The sequence below is a fragment of the Clinocottus analis genome, unplaced genomic scaffold (genome assembly GCF_023055335.1).
Source record: "Clinocottus analis isolate CAN_PGR_092001 unplaced genomic scaffold, fCliAna1.0.p SCAF_9, whole genome shotgun sequence".
Taxonomy (NCBI): domain Eukaryota; kingdom Metazoa; phylum Chordata; class Actinopteri; order Perciformes; family Cottidae; genus Clinocottus; species Clinocottus analis.
In genome coordinates, this window is record NW_027176251.1 from 11115212 (window position 1) to 11142127 (window position 26916).

The following is a 26916-nucleotide window of genomic DNA, read 5'->3' on the forward strand; positions in this document are numbered from 1 at the left end:
ACACACACACACACACACACACACACACACACACACACACACACACACACACACACACACACACACACACACACACACACTCCTCATTACCCTATTTTGACGCCACAGTGGGTGAAAGCAGTCAATTAACGTTTACAACGACATCTGAGGCTGCTGTTTTTTAATTAGCTCCACAGAGAGTCGCTCCGACGTCAAAGTGTTGCGTAATCTCTCAAGGTGACAGTTAGGGCGGGACTTCCCGTGACTGCTCGCTACCCAGGAAGTCGTCGTGTTACTTTTCCTCCTCCTTCTCCTCTTGCAGCCTTGTGAGAAACAAGAGAAACCAAAGGGGTGCAAAGTTGCTTTCGTAGCTGGGAAACTAGCAAGAGGACAGTTTCTCAACGGCTCCGAAACGGCCTCTCGGCTCCGGTCGTTTAACTTCGCTGGTTGTCACCGAAGAAATGTGCACTAAAAGAAGACACGCTCAAAAGGGTAACGGCTAATTTCAACTCGCTCCTCCTCAAGCTACAGTATTTACAGTCTGTCGGGTATAACCTGTCTGCCGAGCAGCAGAGAGATGAAACAAGCTGTGTTTATGGCGGGGTTTTCAGTCGTAACGAGACGCGGTTGAGAATATTTAGCGAGGCAGCCACAGGTGATAAGAAAAAATCGATTAGATTGGGAGACAGTTGAGTGATTCATCACTCCGGTTCACGTGAAGCAACTTCCTACTAGAGGGATATTGACATGACCTCATTTCCAGGTTTCAAATTATTCATACATATTAATTTTTTTAAAACAATGTTGTTGCCACTTTGGTGTCACTTTTATTGCAACCTTTATATTTTTATGAAAGTACACTGTGTTCTTATTTATTTCAGGAGAAAGAGGATGTTGAAAGTTGAGGATCTCGTCAGAATCGCAACTTTACTCCAAGATGACTCCTGTCCTTCATCGTATTCCATCCATCTTTGCCCTCATTGACAGTGTTTTGTGTCATAGCTTTAGTAACTTCACAGTGAGCCAACAAAGTGTGGCTCCAGATCTCTGATTATGTGCGTGTGATGGTACATGGGCTGCCCTCGCCTTTTCCCATTCCTGTTGTCTGTAACACATCTTTCTATTCTGACCCCGTCCTCCTACTCCACCCACTGCCCCTCCCGAGTTTCTGTGCCATGCTCCGCAAGCGAGGCTCTCTCATTTTGTGTGGCACGTTCCTGTTTATAACCTGGAACGCCATAGTGGTGCTTCTGCTCTGGGGCAGACCCCAGCCCAGCCAGCCGGGCGAGCCCAGCCGAGAGCAGAGAGATGGGGCCGAAAGACCCACTAATGATGTGGTGGGAGATGTGCTTCGCATGGCAGACACGTTCGAGGCAGAGCTTGAACTGCAGAAAAACATCCTGCTGCAGATCAAGAACCAGCAGTCGTTGTGGGAGCCGTCTAACAGAAACGGACCAAAAGTGGTCGTCCCAGGTCAGCCTGTCATCCCCATCCTGGTAATCGCCTGTAACAGGGTCACCGTGAGGCGCTGCTTAGACAAACTCCTGGAGTTTCGTCCTTCTGCTGAGCTTTTCCCGATCGTAGTGAGTCAGGACTGTGGACACGCTGAAACTGCTGAGGTAATTCGCTCTTACGGAAATCAAGTGATTCACCTAACGCAGCCGGACTTGTCAGACGTCGCAGTGCGACCAGAACACAAGAAGTTCCAGGGTTACTACAAAATCTCCAGGCATTACCGATGGGCTCTTAACCAGGTGTTCAAGACCCTCTCTCATTCCTCGGCTGTGATTGTAGAGGATGACCTTGAGGTAAACATAGTGGCATCGCCCCAGTTAATTTTTTCATATTAATTGTTACATCAGATTAAAAAGCACACAATTGCATTTAACCTGCATCAATGTAAAAACAATGCAGATGGTCCATATTTCACAGGGATCCCGGTAACCTAAAATTTAATTATTTCTCTCCTCCGCTAGGTGGCGCCAGACTTCTTTGAGTACTTTCAAGCCCTGCAGCCACTCCTGAAATCGGACCCCAGTTTGTGGTGTGTGTCAGCCTGGAATGACAATGGCCGGGATGGCTACGTCGATCCAGCCAAGGCCAACCTGCTCTATAGGACAGACTTCTTTCCGGGTCTTGGCTGGATGCTTCTCAGGGAGATGTGGGAGGAGCTAGAGCCCAAGTGGCCCCCTTCATTCTGGGACGACTGGATGCGTCAGCCAGAGCAGCGCCGCAACCGCGCCTGTATACGGCCGGAGATCTCCCGAACTTTAACCTTTGGCCGTAAAGGAGTGAGCCTGGGTCAGTTTTATGACAAGTACCTGCGATACATTAAACTTAATACCGAATTTGTGCCGTTCACCAAGTTGGACCTGAGTTACTTGAAGGAGGAGACATACAGAGGACATTTTGAGAAGGAAGTTTACAGTGCTCCCATGGTTACCTATGAAGATGTTAAGCAGGGGCAGCTAAAAGGAACTGGGCCCTTCCGCCTTCAATATTCAAGAAAGGACAGTTTCAAAGTGCTGGCCAAAAACCTGGGAGTCATGGATGACTTGAAGTCTGGAGTCCCACGAACAGGATACAGAGGAGTTGTCAGTTTCATCTCAAGAGGACGCAGAATCTACCTGGCCCCTCCTCCGGGGTGGACCCAGTATGATCCCACCTGGAGCTGATAATCCAGAAGGAAAGTGTATGTGCAACTCTGAATGTCAGTTAGGGGAAAAGCATTCCTGACCAAAGACCGATTGTCTTTGATTGAATGATAGGTACTTGAGATTATTGTCTATAGTAATGCAGAATGGATTGTCTTTCTTTCTGGTGTTGGGGTTATTGCCAATGCCACTCAGGTCTTTTTCATTATTCTACAGCCTAAACAGTTTGTTAGAAAAGACTGCTGCAATTCACTAGAGATTTATTTTTTTATTCTGCTAATTGTGCACATGACATTCATTAATGCATTCAATGCAATTACCTAGTTGGAAACTTTTGTATGAATTATTTGCAAAATTCTGAAAATATATTCTGTGGTATGGTTGTTTAAGGTGGTGGTGACAGGTCATAACTGCAGTGTAATCGGTTATTTTATTCTCATTGTCTTGAAAATCAGTTCTTCCTGCTAAATTAATTTTCTTGAATGATTATCCAATGTACTACACATTGCAGGTTTGTTACCTGTGTTTGTATTTTTGGGAATAAAAAAACTCACAATTTTGCCTTTTAATGAATGATTTGCTTATTTAATGTAAAGAGGTGAACTATTATTGTCATAAATATGACGTAAGGTGCGAATTCAATACATACACACAGACACAAATGTAACATTTCACGTTGAGGATACTATTTAACATCCGTGTAGAGTTCCCAAAGATACCAAATATGTGATACAGAATTTTCGGGAAATGCTTTTCGGGACGTTTTCATGTGCCTTTAATGGTGAATTCATACACGATGGTTTGGTTTGAATATTTACTAAGGGAGGAGTATTAATGCCACACTGCGGTTTGTACGTTAGACGTACACGCTTGACGTCAAGGTTGGGTTTGTGTCCGTCTACGGGAGCCGTCGCGGTCCAAACCAGTTCGCGCCCCCGTTTCCAAACTCAAGCTCCACTGTTTACTTCACTATCAACGATGATGTGAGACCGAAACTGTTAGCTAGCTAGTCTAGCTAAAGTAATGGAGAACCGGTAAGAGATGGACGAAAAAAACACACATGTGATGAGGGTGATGGTGGCGGGGAGACATACTGACGGACCTCCTTGTTCTGTTCATTTCATAACGGCTATTTCTTCTCACCTGTTTGCTGTAAAGTGACCGTTTAATTCTAATTAACGGCGTTTAGCCTGTTCGCGAGCACGGCTGCAGGCTCGGCTAGCTGCGCGAAAGGGTTCGTGTTTCGGTGCGTTGTGATATGGCTCTTTGCAAACTCGACAACACTCGCCACTGCTGGGAGTATTGTCTACTTTATCCCTTTTAAAATAAACACACCCACTGTTGGGGGAGTTTTTTTTTTATTTTTTAGGTTTAGCGTTAGTGTGCCCACCACGCCTGCTGGCGTAGCGACCTTAGCTTTAACGCTGCTGCTAGCAAAACTAGTGGTGGTGGTGGTGGACTGAAAATAATGGAGCCAGGTGACTTGCGTGAGAGCCCCGCCGGCTCCGGGGAGTCGGATGCCGGGGATTGGAGGGAGGTTATTCCCGGTGGGGACGAGGAGGTCAAAGCTGCCGAAACTAATGAAGCAACACCGGAGACGGCTCTCAGGGACACCAGCGAGGAAGCTGAAAGTGAGAAACCAAAAGGAGCGGGTGAGCCTTTAAACAGCCCTTATGAGGAGGAGCTGGACCCCAGAATCCAGGTAGGAGAACTTTTCTTATTGGTCATTTATTCTCCATGAAATTAGTTAGTTAGACGTATTGATCAGCCGGGATGTAGTTATCGTTAACATGCACTGGGTGGGTAATACTGGGATGATCATGGTTAAGCCTGACGGAGAGGTAGCTCACGTTATGTGTCAAATGTATAATCTGTGCAAATCCGGTCGTCAGATCAAAATGTTATCTATTACCTGTGACGTACTTTTCATTCCAGCTCCAGCTTGTGCATCACCATTGCATTTAACTGTAATGATGATACATGAGATTTTCAAAACTATTTTCAGGCAGACTGTGTGTCTTGGATTAATATACACTATATTTTCTAGTGTTGATAAGGGCCTAAAGCAGTTTTTAACCCCCCAGGAAGAGTTGGAGCATCTCAATGAAGCCAGTGCAGAAATCAACAGACTTGAGCTGCAGTTGGATGTAAGTAAAAAATACACTTTCCACCTAATTATAACTGTTTCTTCAGTTTTCCTATACACATAATATGGAAAACAAATTGCATAAAACACTTTGATTTTGACGAAACAAAACTCCTGAGAAATGTAAAAAGAACACTTACTATACCACCCTAGGAATTGCTTGCTCTCTCTGTTGTTGAATATTTTATTAGCCTGCCCAGACGATGCTCATCAATATGATAATTTTTGTTTTCAATATCTGTCGGTATCAGGTCCGGAAAAGCCACGTCTTAAAATGGAAAATGTTTTGCTGCTGATGGTTCGACACTTGAGTGAATCATTTTCTCACTTGCAGCCACTTGTCTTTCATTCCATTAGAGTTAAATCTAATATTGTAATTTTCATACATTTACCATTCAGGACGCCAGATCAGGCTACCGGAAGATCCTCACAGAGTCTGCCAGGAAGCTAAATGCTCAGAGCTCTCAACTTGGTGGCTGCATTGAGAAAGCGAGACCCTACTTTGAAGCTCGTCGCCTTGCGAAAGAGGTACACACACAAATGTGTGCTCAGTCCAAATATCTTTACATGTGTCCAAAATGTTATTGTTTGAAAAGTGAAACAGGAGTTTTAACGTCTTTTTATGAAATCTTTTTTTTTTTTTGAAGTCCCTTTTTAAGATGCAAATGTTTACAATACTAAAATGTATGTATTACCTAGACATGCTGTTTCTTACCCTGGTAGTTCAGTGTAAGCAAGGCCTTCTGAAGTGTCCTTAGACTGAGCACTTCGTTGTGTAGAAACAAAGTTCAGACAGCATTTGAAGGTGGCCAGTCGCATATTTGTTCACATACTTAGTGTAGTGTTACTGCATTCCTGACTGCACTGAAGAAGTGCTCATAGTTGTTTGTAGCTTACAAATCGCCAACACTCTGTTCTTTACCTCAGCCAGACAATGCAGACAATATTTTAAAGGTCACATCTTTTCTATATTGCAGTAATTTTCAGTTTTCAAATTCCAAAAGTTAAGCTGAGCAGCAATTCATTCATTATGCATGTGAGATTCCTTCTCTTGCAAGGTGTGAGCTGCAATCTATTCTAACTGGATGTAGCCCTACACACAATCGGGATACCATGCAGATACTGGTTTGCTTTCTTCAGGAGCACTTTGTGTGTAATTTTCTTTATAGGACATTGTAAACAGTTAACTATATACATTTATATAAAAGGCAAATGATTATTTTGGTGTTTCTTACCCGTTTCTACATATATTGGCCTTACCTTTTATTAAACTGTTAAATCAAAAAACTGGGGTCTTAATCCATTTCTGCAGGCTGTAAAAGTTGTGTCTGCTCTCTTTAGGCGCAACAGGAGACCCAGAAGGCAGCTTTGAGCTACGAGAGAGCGGTTTCTATGCACACGGCTGCCAGAGAAATGGTCTATGTGGCTGAGCAGGGTCTGATGGCGGATGGCAAGAACACCCTGGATCCCACCTGGCAGGAGATGCTCAACCATGCTACCTCTAAGGTAACACAGAGACGAAGGTACATTGGCTTTAAAACCATGACACCAGACGCAGTGGGCCATGTGTAGGATGGTTCTGGTGTCTCAGAAGAAATTAAACGTGTGTGTGTTTAAAGCAAAAAAACATTCACTGGAAAGTACAAAGAACAAGAAACTCATATAAAACATGGTGGATAGACAGGTTGTAATGATACATTGATCTGGATCAACTACGAGTCATTAGTGGAAAAATTGATACCCATTATCGTCTTTAAGATAAGCCTTTATTTGACATAATTTTCTCATGGCACAACTGACTGTGTAACCATTTATATCAGAGTCCACTAAGGAAATTGTCAAATCATATTTTAGCTGTTTTTTGTGCGCTTATGAATGTAACTGGTAATGTTACATTGGCATATGATATTGTTGAATCAAATCAAATTGTATCGTGCCAGACTTTCTGATGTCATATTGTTATTCAAATAATCTATATACTATCGTATTTTGGTGACACTTAGTGGGAATCCAACAAGATGCCTAATCAGTGTACGTCTGCCTTGTTTTTGATTGAGCATTTTTAAATGTAGGGTTTTGTTTAAAGAGTTCTCCACCGATTTAGTGTTGCAACATACAGTACTGTTGAAGTTAAATAAGGATCAAACTTCCGTTGAGACAATATTTAAATAAAGACGTCTTCTATTCAGGAACACACAGGCCTCGGATTCACGTGCGTTAACATCCTGCTCCCGCGTGTCTCTTGCAGGTGAACGAAGCCGAGGAGGAACGACTTCGCAGCGAGAGGGAGCACATGCGCGTCACACACGCTTGTCAGGAAGCCGAGGCTCGGGTTCAGATGCTGCAAAAGTCCCTTAAAAAAGTCATAGTGAAATCCAAACCTTACTTTGAGCTCAAGGCCCAGTTCAACCACATTCTGGAGGTAATGCAAAGACAGAGAGTTTGTGAACCATTAAGCACTGTCCATTGTACTTTGTTCTCTGCCACTTCCAGTTTCCTATTCTCTCAAAAAACAATCTGCTGTTTAGTTATAGTAAATGTGCTGCTGAGTTTGCAAAAATGTATAATATATTCCGTTGTCATTTTATGGATTTAGTAGAGGTCACTGGTCAGTTTGGCATAAAATCAATGTTGAAATTGATGATAAAAGTTCCTGTGCCCTCTGTGTGTCTCCAGGAGAACAAGGCTATAGTGCTGCAGCTGGAACAGCTTGTAGCCAAGGTGAAGACCCGCTACTCCATCGCCTTACGAAACTTGGAAAAAATCAGTGAGCAGATTCACGCTCAGAGGGGGAGGGACCAGGCAGAGGGAGGGCGCACCACTGTCTGCGGTGGGCGGAGTCCCCCCGTTGGAGCCGAATCCAACATCGAACTTCAGAAAGAAGGTGGAGCCTGCGGCGGTGGTGCGGCAGGGAGGGATCGGGTGGATGCAGCCATCGACCTGGGGAAATACAAGGAGAAGGAGAATGAAAAGGAGAGGGAGCGGGCGGGGTCAGATTCCCTTTCGGTCTTCAGCCTGCAGACCATCGCTTCCGACTTGGAGAAATATGACTCCATTGAGCACCTTGGGGACCTCAGCGATGTTGGGAGCGTAACTGGGGATGAGGTCGAGAAAGAGAGAGGCGGAGTGATGGATAGGAGAGACAAGCTGGCTGAAGCAACTGCCAAAGAGCGCCAGCTGCAGTTCTACAAGCAGCATCACCGAAGCTTTAGTTTGTGATACTGTCACAGATATATAAGCAAGCTATAAACACTGCAGAAGCAAATTGAGTTATAAAAAACCCCTACCAATTAGGGTAAGCATCCCAAACACATAGGTACCAACCAAAGTATAAGATGGTGAATTAGCTGTAAAACTGTATTGAAGCAGTTTGAGGTGTATGATATGATTTGACCCTGTAAATAAGCACACGTACTTTGACTGACAATAAATTACTCTAAAGCTGACACTGATCAATAGTGAATGTTGCTGCCTGGTTAGAACACTACTGGAATCTCAAGAGTGTTTAACACTCCAGTACAAGTGTACTGTATATTGAGGGATACTGGGTAGAATTTGTTGAGCATGAAGGAACAGCGGCGAATGATCAAAAGATGACGTTGATCTAATGTGCTGAGACTGGTGAAAACAAAACCCTCCATCGTTTTCCCCCTCCAGTCGCGTTGAGTCTTATCAGCGATCGCTTCAAGGTAGCGTGGGGGTCGCAGGGTCTCTCCGTACATACAGAGATCCACACTCGTATCCACCCTCATCAAGTTAGCGTGCAGGGGAAAAGGACAAAAAACATTCTCTGTCAGTACAAGGTGAAAGCATGTTTGGATTCACATTTCATATATTTATTTCCAGTAACATGCTTTTATTTTTTTAGCACGAGAGAATGCGTTTTTTGACAATTCCTGAAATGAATGGAGTCAGAGGATGATGATGTATCTTTCCACTCCGACAGCATGCACTCCTTGTTAGCTATCTAAACAGACACGTATGACATGTATTCAGGGCTTTATGCTGAGACTTAAACTGACACTATTTAAGGTGAAGACAAAGATGTGGCCAGGTTTTCTATTTAATGTATGGTATGGCGCGCAAGCCTCTCCCAAGTCTGTTATTTGGATATTGTTTACATTTGTATGAGTGATTTATTTTTTGCAGCAAATGCATTTCTTCTGTTGTTTGCCTTTTTAAAATATTTTTTTTTACAATTTGCCCTTGTTTCGATTTTAAGTGTGCCTTGACACCGAACAAGTAACACATTTAGCATGAGTAGCACTTTGTTGTAATCTCATCTGTAGTTCATAACCATTTCAAAAATATGTGTGTGTGCGTGCATGTGTGCTCTTTTATGATTTTAGAACACCTAAATAATCTATGTCACGCAGGCGCCGTATCTGATGAGACTTGAATAGTTCTGATTTCTGTATTTTCCTCTTTATGATCATTTTACTTTGAATTTCAAAGTGTGAGATGCAAAACGACGACGTCAAGAAATGACTTGTAAATGTTTGTAATTATTACAAAGCTGGAAAATATTGACATGTGCTATTTGACGTGAATGTTTGACAAGTTTGTTGTACAGATGTTCGGGACACTCACAGTTTGTCATGTGTATTTACATCATAGTTGCAGTTAATCTGACGAACCTCACCTTCACTTTTGTCTTAACAACTATTCTTCACCACATTTCTGGCATATGTGATTTAGGCAGAATGTCACTTTCCAATTCATGCGTTGTCATAGCTATAATCAATAAACCAAATCATACTTCTTGGGCTTGTGAGACTCATTTTCCTTTTTTGTTTGATATCTAGCAGGAGTTGTTGTAGAATCACATGTGGAGTGGCAGGTTAGGATGTGAGCTCCTATTTGATGCAGGAAGAGGGATGGTGAGAGACAGAGGAGAGGTTATGTCTTCCCCAGCCTTCCTTCAATTATTCAGCAGATATATAAATATGAAGCAGGATCTCAGAATAGATGGCAGAACAGGAGCAGAGGATGGCGGAAGAGACACAAAAGGGGGAAAAGAGGCGATAGGCTTTCATTTAATAGATGACCAGTATTGTGGAAATGAGTGCCGCCTCGTAGACTTAACTCCAAAGAGCTTTAGAGAAAAAAAAGGCTTAATGTAGTCAGTGTTAATACCACAGCGCCATATCTGCACCTCCATCCTTGTCTAGTCCGACCGTGATATAATTATTAACGGGGGGATGAATCCACACGCGTATCATAAACCCAACAACCTCCTCGTAAGATTCATTGTGATATTTTTCTGTCGTGGACCCAGACCTTATAGCGCGTTTCATCTTGGAAAGGAGGGGAGAAAAAAAAACGGATAAATGCGTGAAAGAGGGACTGTTACGCACGGTGCGTCTCCATCATGACGTCGTGTATTAGCTCAAGATTGTAGGGAGAGAGAAAGAAAAAAAGGAGGGGAGTGTGGTGAATCGGTGTTTCGTCGTTTCTGGTGATGCGTTTGTATATAGTGCATGTATATTGTTTCGTATAGATTTTTCTCGTTTCTTACTTTTGACATGCGTAACTGCAATACATGAAGAAGAAGAACATAACCCGGAATGAGATGCGTTTTGTTTTTGTAACATTCTGTTTACGAACGGAGCAGCTTGCACATTTATAGCCATACTAATATAGCCATAAATATCATTGTAGAGATGCATATTTTTACCAAATAATCCGACATTGGGCTTTCCCTGGCGGATCCACCCCGGAGGACGCACTGCTGTCTTGACCGAGCTCATCGAAACTAATAGTAAGTACACATGCTACAGCTTTGCTTCAGGCGGCTAGATATATGCTACTATTACTGTATAGGTCGCGATATAAGACTATGTTTATTCAGAAAATGCCCAATTTGCCATGCAGATCATCCAGACAAGATGTCAAATTCGTTCTTCAATTTGTATGCAAACGGTAATTCATTTTTGATGGTTCACAGGCCAGATTTGTTTTGAGTTCCTTCTTGCAAGAATCCCGTCTGCGTTCACGTTTTGATTTATTTTTATTTTTTTTTAGAGAAGAGAGGATAACAGAGTGAGATCGTGTACCTTATATGTAATTGTCTTTTTAACAAACGTGCGGCCAGTTTGAAGCCACGGTATTTCATTCAAGACGCTACTTTTGAGATCCGCTCATGAGGACTGTGCGGGCTTGTTAGTATGGTCGGCCTTCCTCTACAGGCCATCACGGATTCCCTTGTCAACAGCCGACAAGTAACTACCGGCAGCATACGGTTGGTGGCACCCTTACTGTGACCCTCACGTCTCAATAGTTCATGCTCAGCCACACATAAAACACAGCATCACGAGCCTGTGTGCGTGTTGTCCGTGCGGATCTGCTCAGAGCTTGAAAGAGAGAGAGAGAGAGAGAGAGAGAGAGAGAGAGAGAGAGAGAGAGAGAGAGAGAGAGAGAGAGAGAGAGAGAGAGAGAGAGAGAGAGAGAGATCTTCTCTACATGAAGCTATCATTGGTTCTGAAATGGACCGGATCGTCTCTGTTCCGTTGCAGCTTCCGGCATTATAAACACACAAGGAAGTAGGCAGTGCCTGTGCAGCATCAGTGGTGGATGTAGATGGGCTGTTTTTTTGTGTGTTGCAACGCCGTGTTTCGCGAGGCTGCAGTGTTTTGGAGCAGTGGAGGCGCTGTCCGTGGTGCTGAAGTCTTAATTGCATTTAAAGCTCGAGGCTAGTCGACTGTCCCCCCACATCCCTTCCCCCTCCCCGTCTGCTCTGTGCTGCTGCAGACACGGCGCCGTTGGAGTTAGCTGGCTTTATGCTGGATAGGTTGCTTCATCCGCGCTACACTCACTCGCATAGTTTGCTTTTATCCGGCTCAGTGTGTGATCGTAGATATTAATGACTACATGCTGGGCTGTCCTTCTTTCTCCCCCCCTTTTTTCCTTCTTTCTCTTTACTGCCTCCCCTCCATCCCTCACAGGACAAAAGCCCACACTGTAAGCTGCCAACACACACACACACACACACACACACACACACACACACACACACACACACACACATACACACACGTACACACGCAATACACACTCTCTGGTGGTGTCTACCTCCTGCATGCCTCTTGTCAGTGAACTCTAAAAATACACTGGATAATGCTAATGAAGTATCCAGCAGAGTTTGTCTGTCTTCCACAAGCAGGCCTTGCTGCCATCTGTCTCCCTCACTGTGGTGCTATGCTTTGTTTTGCCCCCCTACCCACACACACTCCACCCACCCCTCTTACACACACACACACACACACACACACACACACACACACACACACACACACACACACACACACACACACACACACACACACACACACACTCCACCCCCTTGCTGCCTTGTTGAGTGTGAGAGTGTATGGATGTGTTTATATGTTTGTGCATGTGCCTCATAAAGCAACATTTATTATTCAAAACTGCAAATGAGCAGTGTGTTTATCATTGATAAAGGCAGTTGTGTGTGTGTGTGTGTGTGTGTGTGTCTGCATGTTTCCCTGCTTGCCAAGCGCTCCAGGCGCCGCGGCTCACGGGACTAAAGGGTCTTTTGACTTTTTGCTGGTTAGCATATCACACTCATTCTGTACTCATGAAATCTGCACGTCAGTCAGCAAGTGTGGCGGCCAAATGGCCTGTCATTAAGCCCTTTCTGAGCCCATGTATTGGTAGTGTATTTCCTCTTGGATATTTGTTGATTTTACAGATATTGTATTGTTGATTTGATCGTAAATTCAGAGGAAATCCTCTGATTATACATATCAAAGTCTGTTGACAGATCTTGGGGAGCTCTACTGCATTTCTGAAAAAACAACTGGGTAATGCCTTTTGAGCTGTTTGAAGACTGATAAATTGCCTCAAGTAATGTCAACAGTGAATCTGCACTCTGGGTAACGTAAACCCAAATGTTTTGCAAAGGAAGAGAAAGGCTTTGAATATAACAAATCCGTGGTTCTGCTGCATCGACCCTTTTTCGACAATGTCGGCATATCATCGACAATGTCGGCATATAGGAGTGCCTGGGTGTGGTGGGTCGTTTGTGTCTTTAAATTCTGTCATCACAACACTTTTCTACCCTGAACTGAAGAAAGCTCTATTGAGTCTGCCTTGGCGTGAAATGTTTTTGTGGGCAGCCGCTTTGCAAACATTCAGCCATCAAAACCTGAGATGAAGCTTCGTATACAGGGCTTTTGAAAGAAAGCCATGCTATCAACTAACTGCTTGTCTGCACTGCAAATACAAACAGAGGCAGGGAGAAAAAAAAGTGGACTCATCTTGCAGCTTGTCCTCTCTGTGCACAGTCAGGCAGGTTGAAAAGGGTGCGTTCGTGCCAAAGAGTTGATGCATCCCTTTTTCAGAAGGACAGTCAGCAGCGGACCGACTGAGAGTGTTGCATTAATATAAGAGTGTTTTTTCTCAGTAACTCTTTTCTCTTTGTCTCCCAATTCCACTTCTGTCTTTCTTCGAGAAAAAAAACAACAATTTCCTCGACACACTTTTAAAAAACCTCTCTCTTCCTTCTTCAGATCCAGAGATGGCTCGAATATTGTTCCTGATTATTCTCTATGCTCTTCCGGCTCTCGTTGTGCCCATACATAATTCATCTACTGGAGGTAATTTGTTTGTGTTTCTGACTGAATATGTGCGTGAATCTGTATGTGTGTTTATAGCGTGCCTTAATGGACAGAAGTAACTCCGCAGAGATTGCTAAGTGACCTGAATGAAGTGGTGTAATGTGTGCAGGGAGGAAGGCATCAGTTAGATTTGTATGTCATGTGGCTGTAATGTATCGACATTATCTGGAGGAGAAGCTTCTCCTCTCTGCTCTTCTTGTCCTTAATTGTTCTTCCTTTTCTCTGTCTTTTTTTCCAGGCTGTGCTATCATCCGGCCTCCCAGGGATGGAGGAATCCGCTACAGAGGCCTGACACAAGAACAGGTGGAGCGAATGATGTTACGGCTCTCAGTCTGAATTACACAACCCCACCTGTCAAATCAAGCATGTTAAACTACAGCTGGCTCGAAGATTTTCAAAATATGTAACACAGAATTGGAATGAATACTGACTGTGATGTAATTTCTTCCTTATCGAATTGAAGAGTAAAAAACATGACAGCCTAAAATAATAAGAGTTTGCGACGCCACACATTAGCTGGTGATTATTATTAATATTATTATTATTATTTTCCATATGAAGAGGTTTATTTTAGCTAGCGATATATAATAAAATTGACTGATGACGGAACAATGTCCAAGAATAATATTTTGATGTCACAATGTCAGCTGACATTATTATTACACTACTAGTCAAAAGTAAGTTGCAATATTGCGTTAAAAACGTAAAAGAATAGTTAGACAGTTTGGGACATTTTCTTTATTGCTGAGATGATAAGATTGTTACCATCTCTGTGCAGTAAATATCCCGGTTTACACATATCTTTGACAAATTTAGCCTGATACATATCCTTGGAAACTTTGACATTACAATATAAAATGTTTGACTTTTAAAACAAATCCTCTGACTTAAGTTGAAGTAATAAATGCATAGAACCAGTGTAATTATTTAATCATATATGCCTCTAGTTCTCCCTTAATTTTGGGCTTACCTGAACATGAGTTGTAAATTACAACAAACAAAGCAACAAAGATATATTGTGCATCTTCCCTTTTATAAAAGACATATAAAAAATACTCTACTTTTAATAATAACCTTTGTTAATAATTGAGAGAGAGAGATAAAGAGAGAGAGAGAGAGAGAGAGAGAGAGAGAGAGAGAGAGAGAGAGAGAGAGAGAGAGAGAGAGAGAGAGAGAGAGAGAGATTGGTGCAGTTTCAAAGTGTTGAAGTTGAGCCAGTCAAATGTTTGAAATCTGATTGCAGCACTCCGGACATGTGCACACAATGACGTGCACGAGGCCAGGCTAAAGTTGGCCCCCCATAACAGACCATGTGTCCTCTTTGGCTGAGCTGCCTCTCTGGGGGGAAAAAAAGTTTCTCCTGTTGTGGTTTCATAAATACAAGGAACCCGCAATTGCTAAAGTAAAACCAAATGAAATCACCGTTACACCTCAACTTTGATTACTTTTCATAGGCATGCAGAACAAAGATGGGGCGAATCAGAGCTGTAAAAAAAGTGATGTTGCCCCAGCCTTTCTGTGTCATATGTGTGCTGTTAAGTAAAACAAACACAATATTTGCATAATTGGTTGTCCCTTGAAGAATGTATGAACACAGAGCATTTAGAAAAGAGGGCAAATGCCTTATAGACAGATGGGAATGTGGAAAACAAACCCTGATTTACTCTGTCATTATTTTAACTTAGACATACAGTGTGCAGTTTATTTAAAAAATCATTAATCTTTCAAATTTAAACATGAATTACAAATTCAACATTGAATCGTGATTAGTTAAATCCTCATATTTGCTGATGAGCGACAACATAAACCAAAATGACTATGCACGTCCATGCACACACATATCCAACACATACACACACACATCACACACACACACACACACACACGCACACGCACACGCACACACACACACACACACACACACACACACACACACACACACACACCTCAACATGAAGTTAAAATGAAGTCACACCCCCCTCTCCCAAACAGAAAGAATGTGTAATTCAGAGAGTGACAGCCCATCAATTCAGACAATATTGCCATAAAGTGTTCTTCCTAGTAAAATGTTATTAGCACAGCCATATGGCATCAGAGTCTATTCCATTGAGGTAGAATGAAGAGGGACCCTGAGTGAATGAGGAAAGACTGGTATGAGAGAGCATCAATCATGCGTTAATAACTGCCTCTTCTGCTCTCTCTGTTCGTGTTTCTCTGACAGATCCGTAGTGTGCAGATCCTCCCTGTGGATTATGAGATAGAATACATCTGCAGAGGAAACCGGGTGATCGTGGGACCCAAGGTCAGGAAGTGCTTACCCAACGGCACATGGACGGACATGACGCTGCACAGCACATGTTGTAAGTCCTTTTTGTCATGTCTCATCCGCCTTTAATCCCAACCTCCTCTCTTCCTCATTTCATCTCTTTTCAACGACAAACAATTATTGTGTTTGAAAATCACTTCCTGCGTGTTTTGACTCAGCATCAAATTAAGTTTCAATAAAATGAAAGGAATAGGGTTCACTCCATTTTTTGAGCACTGAGTTGGAGGTTGGAGTCATTTTTTTAAAATTATTTATAGCACTAACAAAATCCACAATAAAGTAAAAGTAATACAACTACAATTTGAAATGAAGCTTACAGTTGATATGTTAAATTTGTTTTAAAACAGTTGCTTGTCCACATCCAGCAGTTAGGGAGCAACATTATAATGCATTTGACATCTTTTTTCTGGCCACCTGATGAATGTAGGTCCAAAAGGTCATTATTTTTTTTGCTAAATGCTTGGCATTTAGTCGGATTTGAGCGGACAGTGAACAGTGGGTTTTTAGAGCTTCTTTGCTGAAACGGTTGCAACCAAAGACAGCACAATGAGAGCGCTGACAGTGAATCACAATAATAAAGTTGTGGCAGGACAGCTAAGCAATAAGCTGAAACCACAAAGCTCCATAAAGCTGAGAGGAGCTGCAGATTGTGTGTAGGTAGCGACCCCTTTAACATTGCTTTCATATTGTCATTTATAAACGTTGTTCTTTTAAGAATACATATTATAGTGCTTTGAATGGTTGATGTCGATGTTGTAGAGCTGGGCTTTATGGAAGAAATAAAAGCTGATACTTAATAACCTCAGAGACCTGCGGGATTGCCGGAGATCCCGCCTGACATGACTGTCTTTCAGTGACTGTAATAGGCTTTGTTTTAAAGGGAATATACTGATATTAATTTTACAACTTAAGGAATCCAATACTATGCACCATTATTTTGCATAAAGTATACATCTTCTAAATATTTGTGTTTTTTAATAATTCTATTTTTAACAGTTTTGAAAGTGCCTACATCTGTTATGGATGGAAAAAAAGAGACTGTTGTGGATTCAAAAAGTTCAATTGTCTTTTTTTATGATATTAGTCCTCAGCAGCCTTTCTTATTGTTATAGATATATAACATAGAGATATATTTCTTTAAACGTTTTTAAACCCCAAAATGTCTGCAACAACTTACGAGACAGAGGAGAGCGATTGGCCATGACAAATGATGCTCATACTTATTATACACATTGACAATTTATTGAAATTAATTTATGAATGAATGAATTTTCACCACGTCTACATAGTAGATACCGTTGACCTGCTATCTCCCCACAAAGATCCACCGTCCCCCACTATAAAAAATACTAAAGGTTAAAGATGGTGAACTGCAAACGCGGTCCCTATGGTCTTGTCCTTCGTCTTTTCATTGCAGTGCCTTATTCTTTCCATTAATAAATGTAATGGTGCTCTGTAGGATGTTCAAAGTTTCCGATATTTATATATAACCCAACACACATCTGTACTTTTCCAGAACTTTGTCCTCGACGTGTTTTGAGAGCTCCTTGGTCTTCATGGTGCCGCTTGCTTTGTCTTGTTTTGAAACACCAAGAAGGAATTTCTTTAAATTTGGCACAAATGTCCACTTCACTCGGACTCAAGGATGAACTGAAATTTGTGGCTATAACTCAATAATTGATATACTAATTATTTTTGTTTTGTGAATTAAAAAATACATAAATAGTTATACTTTTAAAATTTAATTTTAATTTGTCCCTTTTAGCCATTATGTATAGGTCCATTAGATGATATTAATTAACTTTATTCGTAGGGTATGTATGACAAAATACTCTCCAATTAAAGGTCCATTAACCAGAGATGGATCTTTCAACCACACCTCATGGTGTCAGTGAAAGCTAGTAATCCCTTTGAGCTGGGATCATTTTGTTACACATTTTGGTTGAATGGTTGCGAATCATTTCAGTGAAATTATTCTATTGCTGTACAGGTGACATGACACCAACCAGAGCTGTGTTGAATTCTAATGAACAGGTAGTTTTCTTGTGTTTACTCTTGAGGTTTGTGTGCCGAATGAAGGGCTAAATTATTGCAGGTCAGTGTGAACTCATCTGTGATGCACCCTTAGGGAATAGTTTGTGCTGATACCTGCTGGGTATTGATTTGGAGGACCCACATTTGCATATTGTTGAAAGAATAATGAAACTAGCTTTTCTGCAAACCAATAGTTTCTTATTGGAAGGTGAAGCCTGAATGTAATATTGACTCATATCACATGTACAATGCATTGGTAATCCAACTAAATCCACGTTACATCTCCTGTTTTTGTTCGCATACAAGATTAGTGATTAGTTTTCTTTTACCCTACTCACCTCAAGAGTACATTCTCTCAAGCAGGCTTTTTGTTTTCTCTGGCTTATGTAAGAGCACAAGCTGCAATGTGCAGATTGAAGTTTTATTATGTGCTCACATGCTGGAAGGAAGATTCAACCAACTCGGCAGCTAAACAAATTATATTTGAGAGCTTGGCCATTTTGTCAGAAAACCCAAACCAGGAGAAATGGAGGCTGCAAGCTAACATCACATATGTATTTGTGTGAACGGGATTCCTAGGGCAGTTTATACTTTTTATATTGTGTTGAATTAAATGCATGAGTAGGAAAATGTCCAGATGCATGCAGGAACCTAATACCTGAAAATAGAACTTTAACACATGAACAGTTTCTCCGAGGCAAAGCTGCTCAAGAGGCAGAAGTAATCTTCTCAGTCTCAGACGTTGGCAAAACATCTTTACCTTATTGTATCTCCATCTTCATCTCTTTTTTCAAACTTCTGTTCTGCTCGTTCACGCGTTGGATAACGATGTTACAGTATGCATCGTTTCAACGCTGTCTTCCTGAGTAGCCAGCAGCAGCAATAACCAGAAGAGATGGAAAACATTGACGAACAGACTGCTTTTGTCACAAGCCTGGTGTTTGTGACTAACAACGGTAATCTTTTATGTAACCTCAGTATTTACGTGTTCAGCGCTTATTTGGAAATGTTGTCATGCTAACACACTAAAGCTAAATTGGTAAACATGCCTGGTGAACATGCTTTATTAACATTTACCTCAAAGCACTAAAACTTCAGGAAGATGACCTCTATTCATGTTGCTTTCTTTTGGCTGGATGACAGTGAGAACCTTGAGTTGCACTTCAGGAAAGGAACCTTTTTTATTTGCCAGGCCTGGTAGAGAGAGGAATATTTTGTTGAAGACCGAGTGGTCAAATAACACGTTATTTTGCACGTTGTGGGCATGACACGAAAATAAAGAAATCATTCAAACCAGCGGCATGCATGGCTGCAGACTTTTAAAGTCTACTTATTCTGGTTTCGTTCCCCCAAAAAGGTAATCACTAGTCGTGTTAACAGAGAAATTATTTTAATTATTCTGTTTTAAAACTTAGGTAATGATAAAAGCTCACTAGAGGTTGAGCTGAAGTAACTACATTCTAAGTAACTAAAGTATTAAAGCATGTTGCAAGAGTTTTCTCTGACCGGCAGCAGATTTTCCGACATGAGATGAAGAAGCTGCCCCTGACTCTGTGTGTACACCGTTGGACTGCAGACTACCGAGTACTACTATGCATACTAAGTACGACACAAATTAGAGTGTGTAGTGCACTCCAACTGCTCGGGATGTGGACACAAAAAACACCTGGATGCCTCCTAGATCAGCATGAATTTGAATGCATTGCAGCAGTTCTTCAGACTGCCTGATGGCGGTTTGAGTAATTAACCGTTGGAAACATTATTACGAATGCTGGCGAGTGACAAAAGGTACAGTTAAGAGGAAAACCGCCAGAGCTCCCATAATGTGCTGTAGAAAATACATTTATTATTTAATTATTAGTTTCTGAAATGATGTCTAAAAGTCATTTTTGCCAAAAATGATTTTGTTGCCTAAATCATCTCCTCATGATATTGCTCACCTTTGGTAAAATTGCCGATATCCTCAGTTGAACAGATCATGAGATTTTTACCGCTGTAAACGAACGGCCTATGTCAAGAATGTGACTTACGCGTTTTTATTTTGTGTTTTCTTAAAAACCTGAAACATTGATGTCGGACATTATTTTAGGAAGGTGACAATAATTTATGATTTAATAATTTAAATTTGCCTGAAAATAATCTTTGAAAACATAAAATTGTGTGGAAACACAATAATGTTGATTTACATTTGTGATTTGACCATTTCAGAGGCAGTATGCAATACTTACTGGTTGAGTCTGTACTTTTATGTTTCAGTTGAATGATTTAAATAACCACTATCAGCTCATCTCGAGCGGCGGCCTAGTGTCTTTCAGCTCAATGTTTTTGAACAACTTTTAGTTTTTCGCTCGTCAAGTTCCCAGAAACACAAGTCTAAATGAATTATGACGTCTCCCTGTCTGCTGTTTGTCGAAGTCACATGTTACAATACCAACATCATGAGGTGTTAATATTTCAATATTGTCATTCAGCAACACTCATCAATACCATTATTTCCTCATCCTAAACACTTTCACCTCTGATAAATGTTTGTGTTACTGCAATTATTTTTGTATTTACCTTCTATTACTCCCCGTGTCTCTTTCCCTGACTCTCTTTTGTGGGTCTTCTGGTTCCCAGTGCTGCTGTGCGCGCGGGTCTGGACCTCGCTGGAGAACGGCCGGGTGACGGTGAAGCCCCCCGGGCCGCCAGTGGAGGGCACAGTGCTCCACTACAGCTGCCATGCCGGCTTCATCCTGGAGGGCAGAAACATCAGCCATTGCACCAAACTGGGCAAGTGGGACGCGCCCAAACCAACCTGCCTCTGTGAGTGTCTGAGCCAGAGTGACGAAATGAGGTCTTACACGAAGCTTCCAATTACAGTTGAATTAAGGAAATTATGTTGCATGATGGGATATCATTTACTGTCTTCAGTCGGGGTCTAGGGGCTAAATGACAAGACAATTGGTGATTAATGATATCTATCATCACTGCAGGGAAGCAGTCAGCGAACATTTTAACCATAGTGAATAGTTTTTTATAATGTTTCTGAATTAAATTCTCAATAATAATGATAATGCATTTAATTTATACAGCGCTTTTTATCAAAGACATGGTACACAACATTTATAAATCTTCCTAAAAGCTATAAAAAATAAAAACAATAAGAACATATAGCACACAATCACACATTAAAAGCAGTTCTGAAGACGTGGGTTTTGATTTATGATTTGAATATGGAAATATTAATCAATATCAATTGAAGTCAAAAACAAATCTTAAATAAGTATCGATGATTCTTTGTGTTATGAGAATCCCAGACCTTTTTTTGTTTACCACCGAAGAAAGGATTAAGAAACAAATATATTTTTGAAGATTCACTGTCGATTTACGAGCTGAAGCGATTTGTCCATTAATAGATTCCTAGAATCTGGAAGTATTTTGATAATTAATTGTGTCAGATTTTTCAAGCATAAAGGCCAATCATCCTCTGAGTCCAGACGTGAGGGCGAGAGGCTTTTCCTTGTCAAAGATGATGTTAAAGGGAATGTTTTTGAGTTAATGAAATACAACCAGCAGTTACCTCGTCCTTGGCTAAATGTTATACGCATTCTGACATTGTAAAGTGAAAATGTAGAGTTCTTTAATGAAAAGGATTGGCCCCAGCGAATGTATTTAAATCCCCAGCTGATTCTTTATTGGCAGAATCGTTCCTTGTCGTCAAATAAACAGACAACGTCCAGTTCATTACGCAGACATGCTCTCTTGTGCTGCCGGCCTCACAGAAAAATGGGAACACGAGGTTTTAAAGATGACAGATAATTACAAACACCTGCTCTCCCTACGGACAAGCGCGGTTGCTAGGCAATAAATGATTCAACCAATTAGAGCGTGATCCATAACAGGTTTGGCAACGGGCAGGTACAAAAAAACACAAGAACGATGAATAAAAGCGAAGACCTGTCCGCACGTTAAACTACACGGGATACATACGTAATGGATGTACGATGAGAGTGTGAGCGGGTATTTGTGATATCATCGACACCCGAGAGTGTTCTCGCTTACAACAGTTGGCAGGTCTGAAAAGATTTGTCCAAATTAGGACAAATAAATGAGGATTTACTGAAAGATATGAGATTGCCAACTGGTCATCAGAGGAGTTGGCATGGCAACCAACTAAAGTTGCTATGGGAATGGTTGTATTAAAAGAGACGAAAGAGGGACCATCAGCCCGGTTGGACCGGGCGACTGAACAGTGACTTGTTGTGTAACAAAATGTTCAAAAAACTTTAAGATCTTTAAATGCTCTATGATTCCCTCACACACTGTGATTGTTTATTTCTTATGTTGTGGCTTTATGATTGTATGTATCTACACATTGTAAGGTTTTCAGTCCATTTTGGTGGTATGCTTGTACACTATTGTAGGATTACACAATATCTCTCACAGGAAGTGACTGCTCAGCAGCCAACCTGCAGTGCATTTCTCAGGGTGACAGCAACACTGTGTTGCTGCCATCTAGTGGAGGGAAATAATTTGACTTTTGACTGCACCAAAATAACTACAAATTATACATTATCACAGTGAATAATTCAATTAAAAACCATGATCATTTCTTAATCAATTCTTGAGTACAATGGTATTTTGCTTCCTGTTAGCTGCTCTGTTTCCACTTGAATTGCTTTTCTTAATCAACTGATCTTTTTGCTTCTTTTTGTTTTTGCCTGACAAAGATGACAGAAACTACACAGGTAGGAATCTTTCATTCTTATTATCACGTCAATGATAACCAAATATTACTACATTGCAATAGTTAGTTATATGATGGTTTTACAATAAAGCCAGCATGAACGTATGTGCTACTAAAACATTAAACATTTGTATATTATTTTTGCACAAAAACTTGTTGCTGAACAAAACAAAAACAAGGTTCCATGCCAAAATAAAAAAATCAGAAATTAAGAATATTTTACTGAGAAGTGTATATGTTTGAATATCATATAATCCTTATGAATATACTGTAACATGAAATGCCTCATCCAGATTATTCTGTTTTTATAGCTGGATGTAATGTACCTGAATGTAACTGTGCACTGCACACAGAGATTGTGTATCTACTTGTTTAACTTTATTTATCACAATACTGTGCTGCAGATGCAATATGTGCTGCAGCCACAAGAGGGCAGCAGCAGCCTGAAGCTGGAAAATGACGTCTGACTTCATAGGGAAAAGGAAACTTCTTCTATGAACAGCTTGTCCTATGAAACAAGATTATGGAAGTTGTACACGCAGTTAAATAAATTATTTTTCATATCTAATATTAGAACTCATACGTATTATCTGACAGCATTCCCCACAGTACATACCTGCCAATTAACACAGGGAACATTTGTCTACCCATGAGTATTTAACAAATCCTTCTTTTATGAATCAAAAGCACAGAGAGAGAAGATTAAAACTCCATAATCGTCTCATAAGCATCATTAGTGAGGTAGCGTTCTTAACTCATCCACACTAACCCACTTATGTCTTTAGATAATTTGAATTCCAACATTTTAATGAAAATTGTACATTAGTTAGATGCTAATGGTATTTGCAACACACGCTGCTGCCCTCTAGAGTAAGAGCAAGATGGATGTCGGAAAGGAAGAAGCTGTGGGTTTGTCGTCGTGCAGGTCTAAACATAATCAGTTGTGGAATAAATATTCTCACAAACCCCAATCCGACATACAGCGCAATTAGACCTGCAGTTCGCAACAGGTCATTTCTGAAGAGGACCTCATGCACCTAGCCAGCTTGTCCCGGAAAAAAAAGAGTCAAAACATCAACTATAGTGCTGACATTTTATCTGATCAAGGCAAAGGATGATGAATACATGTGTTACTGTTGCAGGATGGCTCACCCTCTTGCACAGTTATGTCACCACATTAGGAATTGGCAAGACATTGAATCATACACAAGCTACAATCCTTGGAAGGATCACAACACTCACTAATGAATTAGGTACAGATCTGTGTTCCTCTTTTCACAAGACAAACACACCTGTTCCCTCAAACACATGCACACACAATATGCACACACACAATTTCAGATATAGTTTCAGGCAAGTAGTCCCAGAAGTTGCTAAGATTTTTTTTTTTTTTTAACTTTTCAAATGTCACGAACGGACTTGACAAACACATAATTAACAAAGCAGTAGAGAACAGAGTTGCCTCAAATAGAAATTACCATCTTCTGTCTCAAAAATGACCTCCTTCTGGGTCTGCTCTCTCTCTCTCTCTCTCTCTCTCTCTCTCTCTCTCTCTCTCTCTCTCTCTCTCTCTCTCTCTCTCTCCCTTCCTCTCCACTGCATGTGCCATCACCACCCACTTACTGCCTCCTCAGCGGGAGAAAGGTTAATACCCTGCTCCTGTCTGTGTCTGCTCTACCCTGTGTGTGTGTGTGTGTGTGTGTGTGTGTGTGTGTGTGTGTGTGTGTGTGTGTGTGTGTGCGTGTGTGCGTGTGTGTGAGGGGATTATATGCAGTAGGATTGCATCGCTACATTTCGTTTCTTCCAAGTGCAAAGCAGAAATCAAACTCTATCTGTTCTAAATAAACTCTCTTTGTATACGTACGTATACACACTCTGCGTTGTATATTTAGAATATTCTATTTACTAATCTATAAAATTGTTTTCAGATGATTGTTTCTTAGAATGTTGAAGCTCACAGACATTAAAGCAATATGATTAAAACATATATATATATATATATATATATATATATATATATATATATATATATATATATATATATATATATATATATATATATGTTTTAATCTCTCTTTCCGAAAGCAGTATTGCATTCGTTTACTTCCTACTTGTGGTCAAAACATTGTGTTCATGTACACAAACAATTGTCAGTGAGTTATTTTGTCTTTTTGACAAAGTTTCATTTTGAATAGAGTGATTTAATAGCAACATGGGAGATACTAGCAAATGTTAGTGAAACAGAAATAAAAATAGATCTTTTGTTGGAGACTATTTTCAGTGGTGAAGTAATACACATTTGGTGCACCGGGGAGTATTTACAGCAGCAGGACAGTGTCTGTGGGACTGACTCAAAATAAACTACAGTGCCCCTGTTCATCGTAATCAAAGCACAGAAAGGCTCACTGATGTGTTTTTAATAGTTTTGACAACAATAGCATCCAGCTGCCGTAGAAAATAAGAGCTCTTTGGGACAGAGGAATAAGATACAGTATATCAGTGTTTGGCCACACATACAGTACCAGTAGAGGTAAAGCTGGATTAATTTATTGAAGTTTTTCGTCTTCTCGTGGGATTTGCGAAGACAAAATGTGGTCAACCTCATCCTGTAAAAGAAGGGCTGTATCATTTCACTGGGATTTTAGCAGCGCTTTAAACTTGCCATGAGTCATCTGTTTGGTCGCACATGACAAGAAATTGAGTTTTAAAGCGTATGAATCTAAAACATGGTCAGAGTGATATAGCAGAGGATATTCCTTCTTCATATCTATGCTCATGAAACTGGTTACAAAATGCTTCTATAAAGCTGTGCCCTAGTGGCAGGGTACTTTTTTTTTTACAGTCGAACAATGAACTTATTATTCTCAACTCCCCTCCACCGTGATATTTAGGCATGATATATTACTCTAATAACTGAGGCGCTGCAGAGTATTGGAAACTAGTGTGTGTTGTGCTGCTGCTGGACAATTTATGTAATGATGATGCTGTATCAAAGTTAGAACTTTTTACTGCATAATGAACTGTATTTTTATAGCGTCCTGGAGAACATTCATAAATTGTTAGTCTAATAATTATACTCTGTTAAAACACCCTCCTTTTTTACCTCGCACATCTGGCCCAACAAGCAAAGTTAGACGAACACATCGAATGCTTTGAGAAACTCTCTTTGACCAAACTCTCATCTCCACACAAAGAAACAGGATCTGACTTGTACCCTCAGCATTGTGTGAGAAAAACACCTACTAAACAAAATGTCAGCATCTTACAAATCGAAATACTGATTGATTTTACACAGTACATTTCTGTCGTCGCAATCATTTTCACAATGATTCAGATTGCCCCTTGAATACCGTGTGCTCTGCAAGTGGAGGACGATGTAATCAAATGTTACAAAAAGGGGAACCTTCAAAACCAACACATCTGCCCGGAAGAAAAACGGGCCATTATCCGTCAGGATGCAGTGTGCAAACTGCAGACACACAAGCGTACAGTACAAGGCCCTCATTAAAGCGGCTCAGCAACATGTTACAGCACTGGTGTCTCCATTGCTCCTTCTCCAGGCTGTGCCACAGTGAATGTCTCATCTGAATGTGGCCGCCACGGGGGTTGTTAACACTGCACTGTCCCATGCTGCTGCATGGGACATGTGTTGGCCGTAGGATTACGGAGCAGGGGGATTAAAAAAAGAAGCATATAAAGTTCACGGCTGAATAATTGATGGTGCGTTGGATGGGTCACGCCGTGGTAGCGAGGATGAGGAGGTGGAAGTGGAAGGCAAATGCCAGCAGATGATCACTACACTCGCCTCAGCCTGTGAGGCCTTGTTAGCTGCTGGATCTGAATCGCTCTCTGCGACATAAAGATAGCCAGATAATGAGATTTGGGTAATGAACCAGGGTGATACAATAGTCAGACTCCATCGCCTAACTACAGAGTGTTTTTAATTTCGACTGGAGAAATAATGGTCTCCTTCTCAATTGCTGTAGTAAGTAATTTTCAAAAGGGAACTTTAACACTGATATCACATTACAATTAGAACGCTTGCACAGGAAATAGAAAAACCACAGCATGAAATGAATTAACAGTGGAGTGCATAATGATAAAAAAAAACTGTATTGTTTTCAAACTGTAGATCTTAACTAGTAACAAGCTGTTAACCTCGAGATGTAACATCCCTTAAAGGATTCATCAAAATCAAATGATGTTGGCAGATGTGTCTCCAAAAACATGCAAAGTCAATTTCAGAGAATTACATTGTGATTGTTTTTTTTGTTTTTTTCTGGTGAAAAATACGTAACTCATTCATTTAGGATCACATTAGAGCAGCACTGCACACATTCATCTTTAGTTTAATAATTTTACAGAATGATCCATCTTTTCCGTTTTTTTAATCAGATGTTTGAACACAA

General features: G+C 40.9%; 3 protein-coding genes across 4 annotated transcripts in view; all 3 read left to right on the forward strand.

Annotated features, from left to right (window-relative positions):
- The first annotated feature begins 250 nt into the window (after positions 1–250).
- On the forward strand, positions 251–3202 carry mgat1a (alpha-1,3-mannosyl-glycoprotein 2-beta-N-acetylglucosaminyltransferase a). Its single transcript, XM_068570062.1, has 3 exons — positions 251–471; positions 861–1787; positions 1956–3202. Exons 2-3 carry the CDS (start codon positions 1044–1046, stop codon positions 2652–2654), a joined length of 1443 nt encoding a protein of 480 aa, XP_068426163.1. The 5' UTR covers positions 251–471; positions 861–1043; the 3' UTR covers positions 2655–3202.
- Positions 3203–3508: 306 nt separating this feature from the next.
- On the forward strand, positions 3509–9542 carry sh3bp5la (SH3-binding domain protein 5-like, a). The gene is made up of 6 exons (XM_068570791.1): positions 3509–4335; positions 4718–4780; positions 5179–5307; positions 6121–6285; positions 7028–7201; positions 7456–9542. The coding sequence occupies exons 1-6, from the start codon at positions 4102–4104 to the stop codon at positions 7996–7998; spliced, it is 1308 nt and encodes a 435-aa protein (XP_068426892.1). The 5' UTR covers positions 3509–4101; the 3' UTR covers positions 7999–9542.
- A 450-nt stretch (positions 9543–9992) lies between these two features.
- gabbr1a (gamma-aminobutyric acid (GABA) B receptor, 1a) overlaps positions 9993–26916 on the forward strand; it is a 62694-nt gene continuing 45770 nt past the window's right edge. Inside the window, exons 1-7 of one of the 2 annotated variants that reach the window (XM_068570790.1) lie at positions 9993–10540; positions 11724–11739; positions 13311–13397; positions 13657–13721; positions 15640–15778; positions 20398–20583; positions 22491–22508. In XM_068570790.1, the coding sequence (XP_068426891.1) occupies positions 13319–13397; positions 13657–13721; positions 15640–15778; positions 20398–20583; positions 22491–22508 (487 nt within the window). In that variant the 5' untranslated portion in view covers positions 9993–10540; positions 11724–11739; positions 13311–13318. The remainder of the gene's footprint in view (positions 10541–11723; positions 11740–13310; positions 13398–13656; positions 13722–15639; positions 15779–20397; positions 20584–22490; positions 22509–26916) is intronic. The other variant, XM_068570788.1, reaches the window with a different exon arrangement.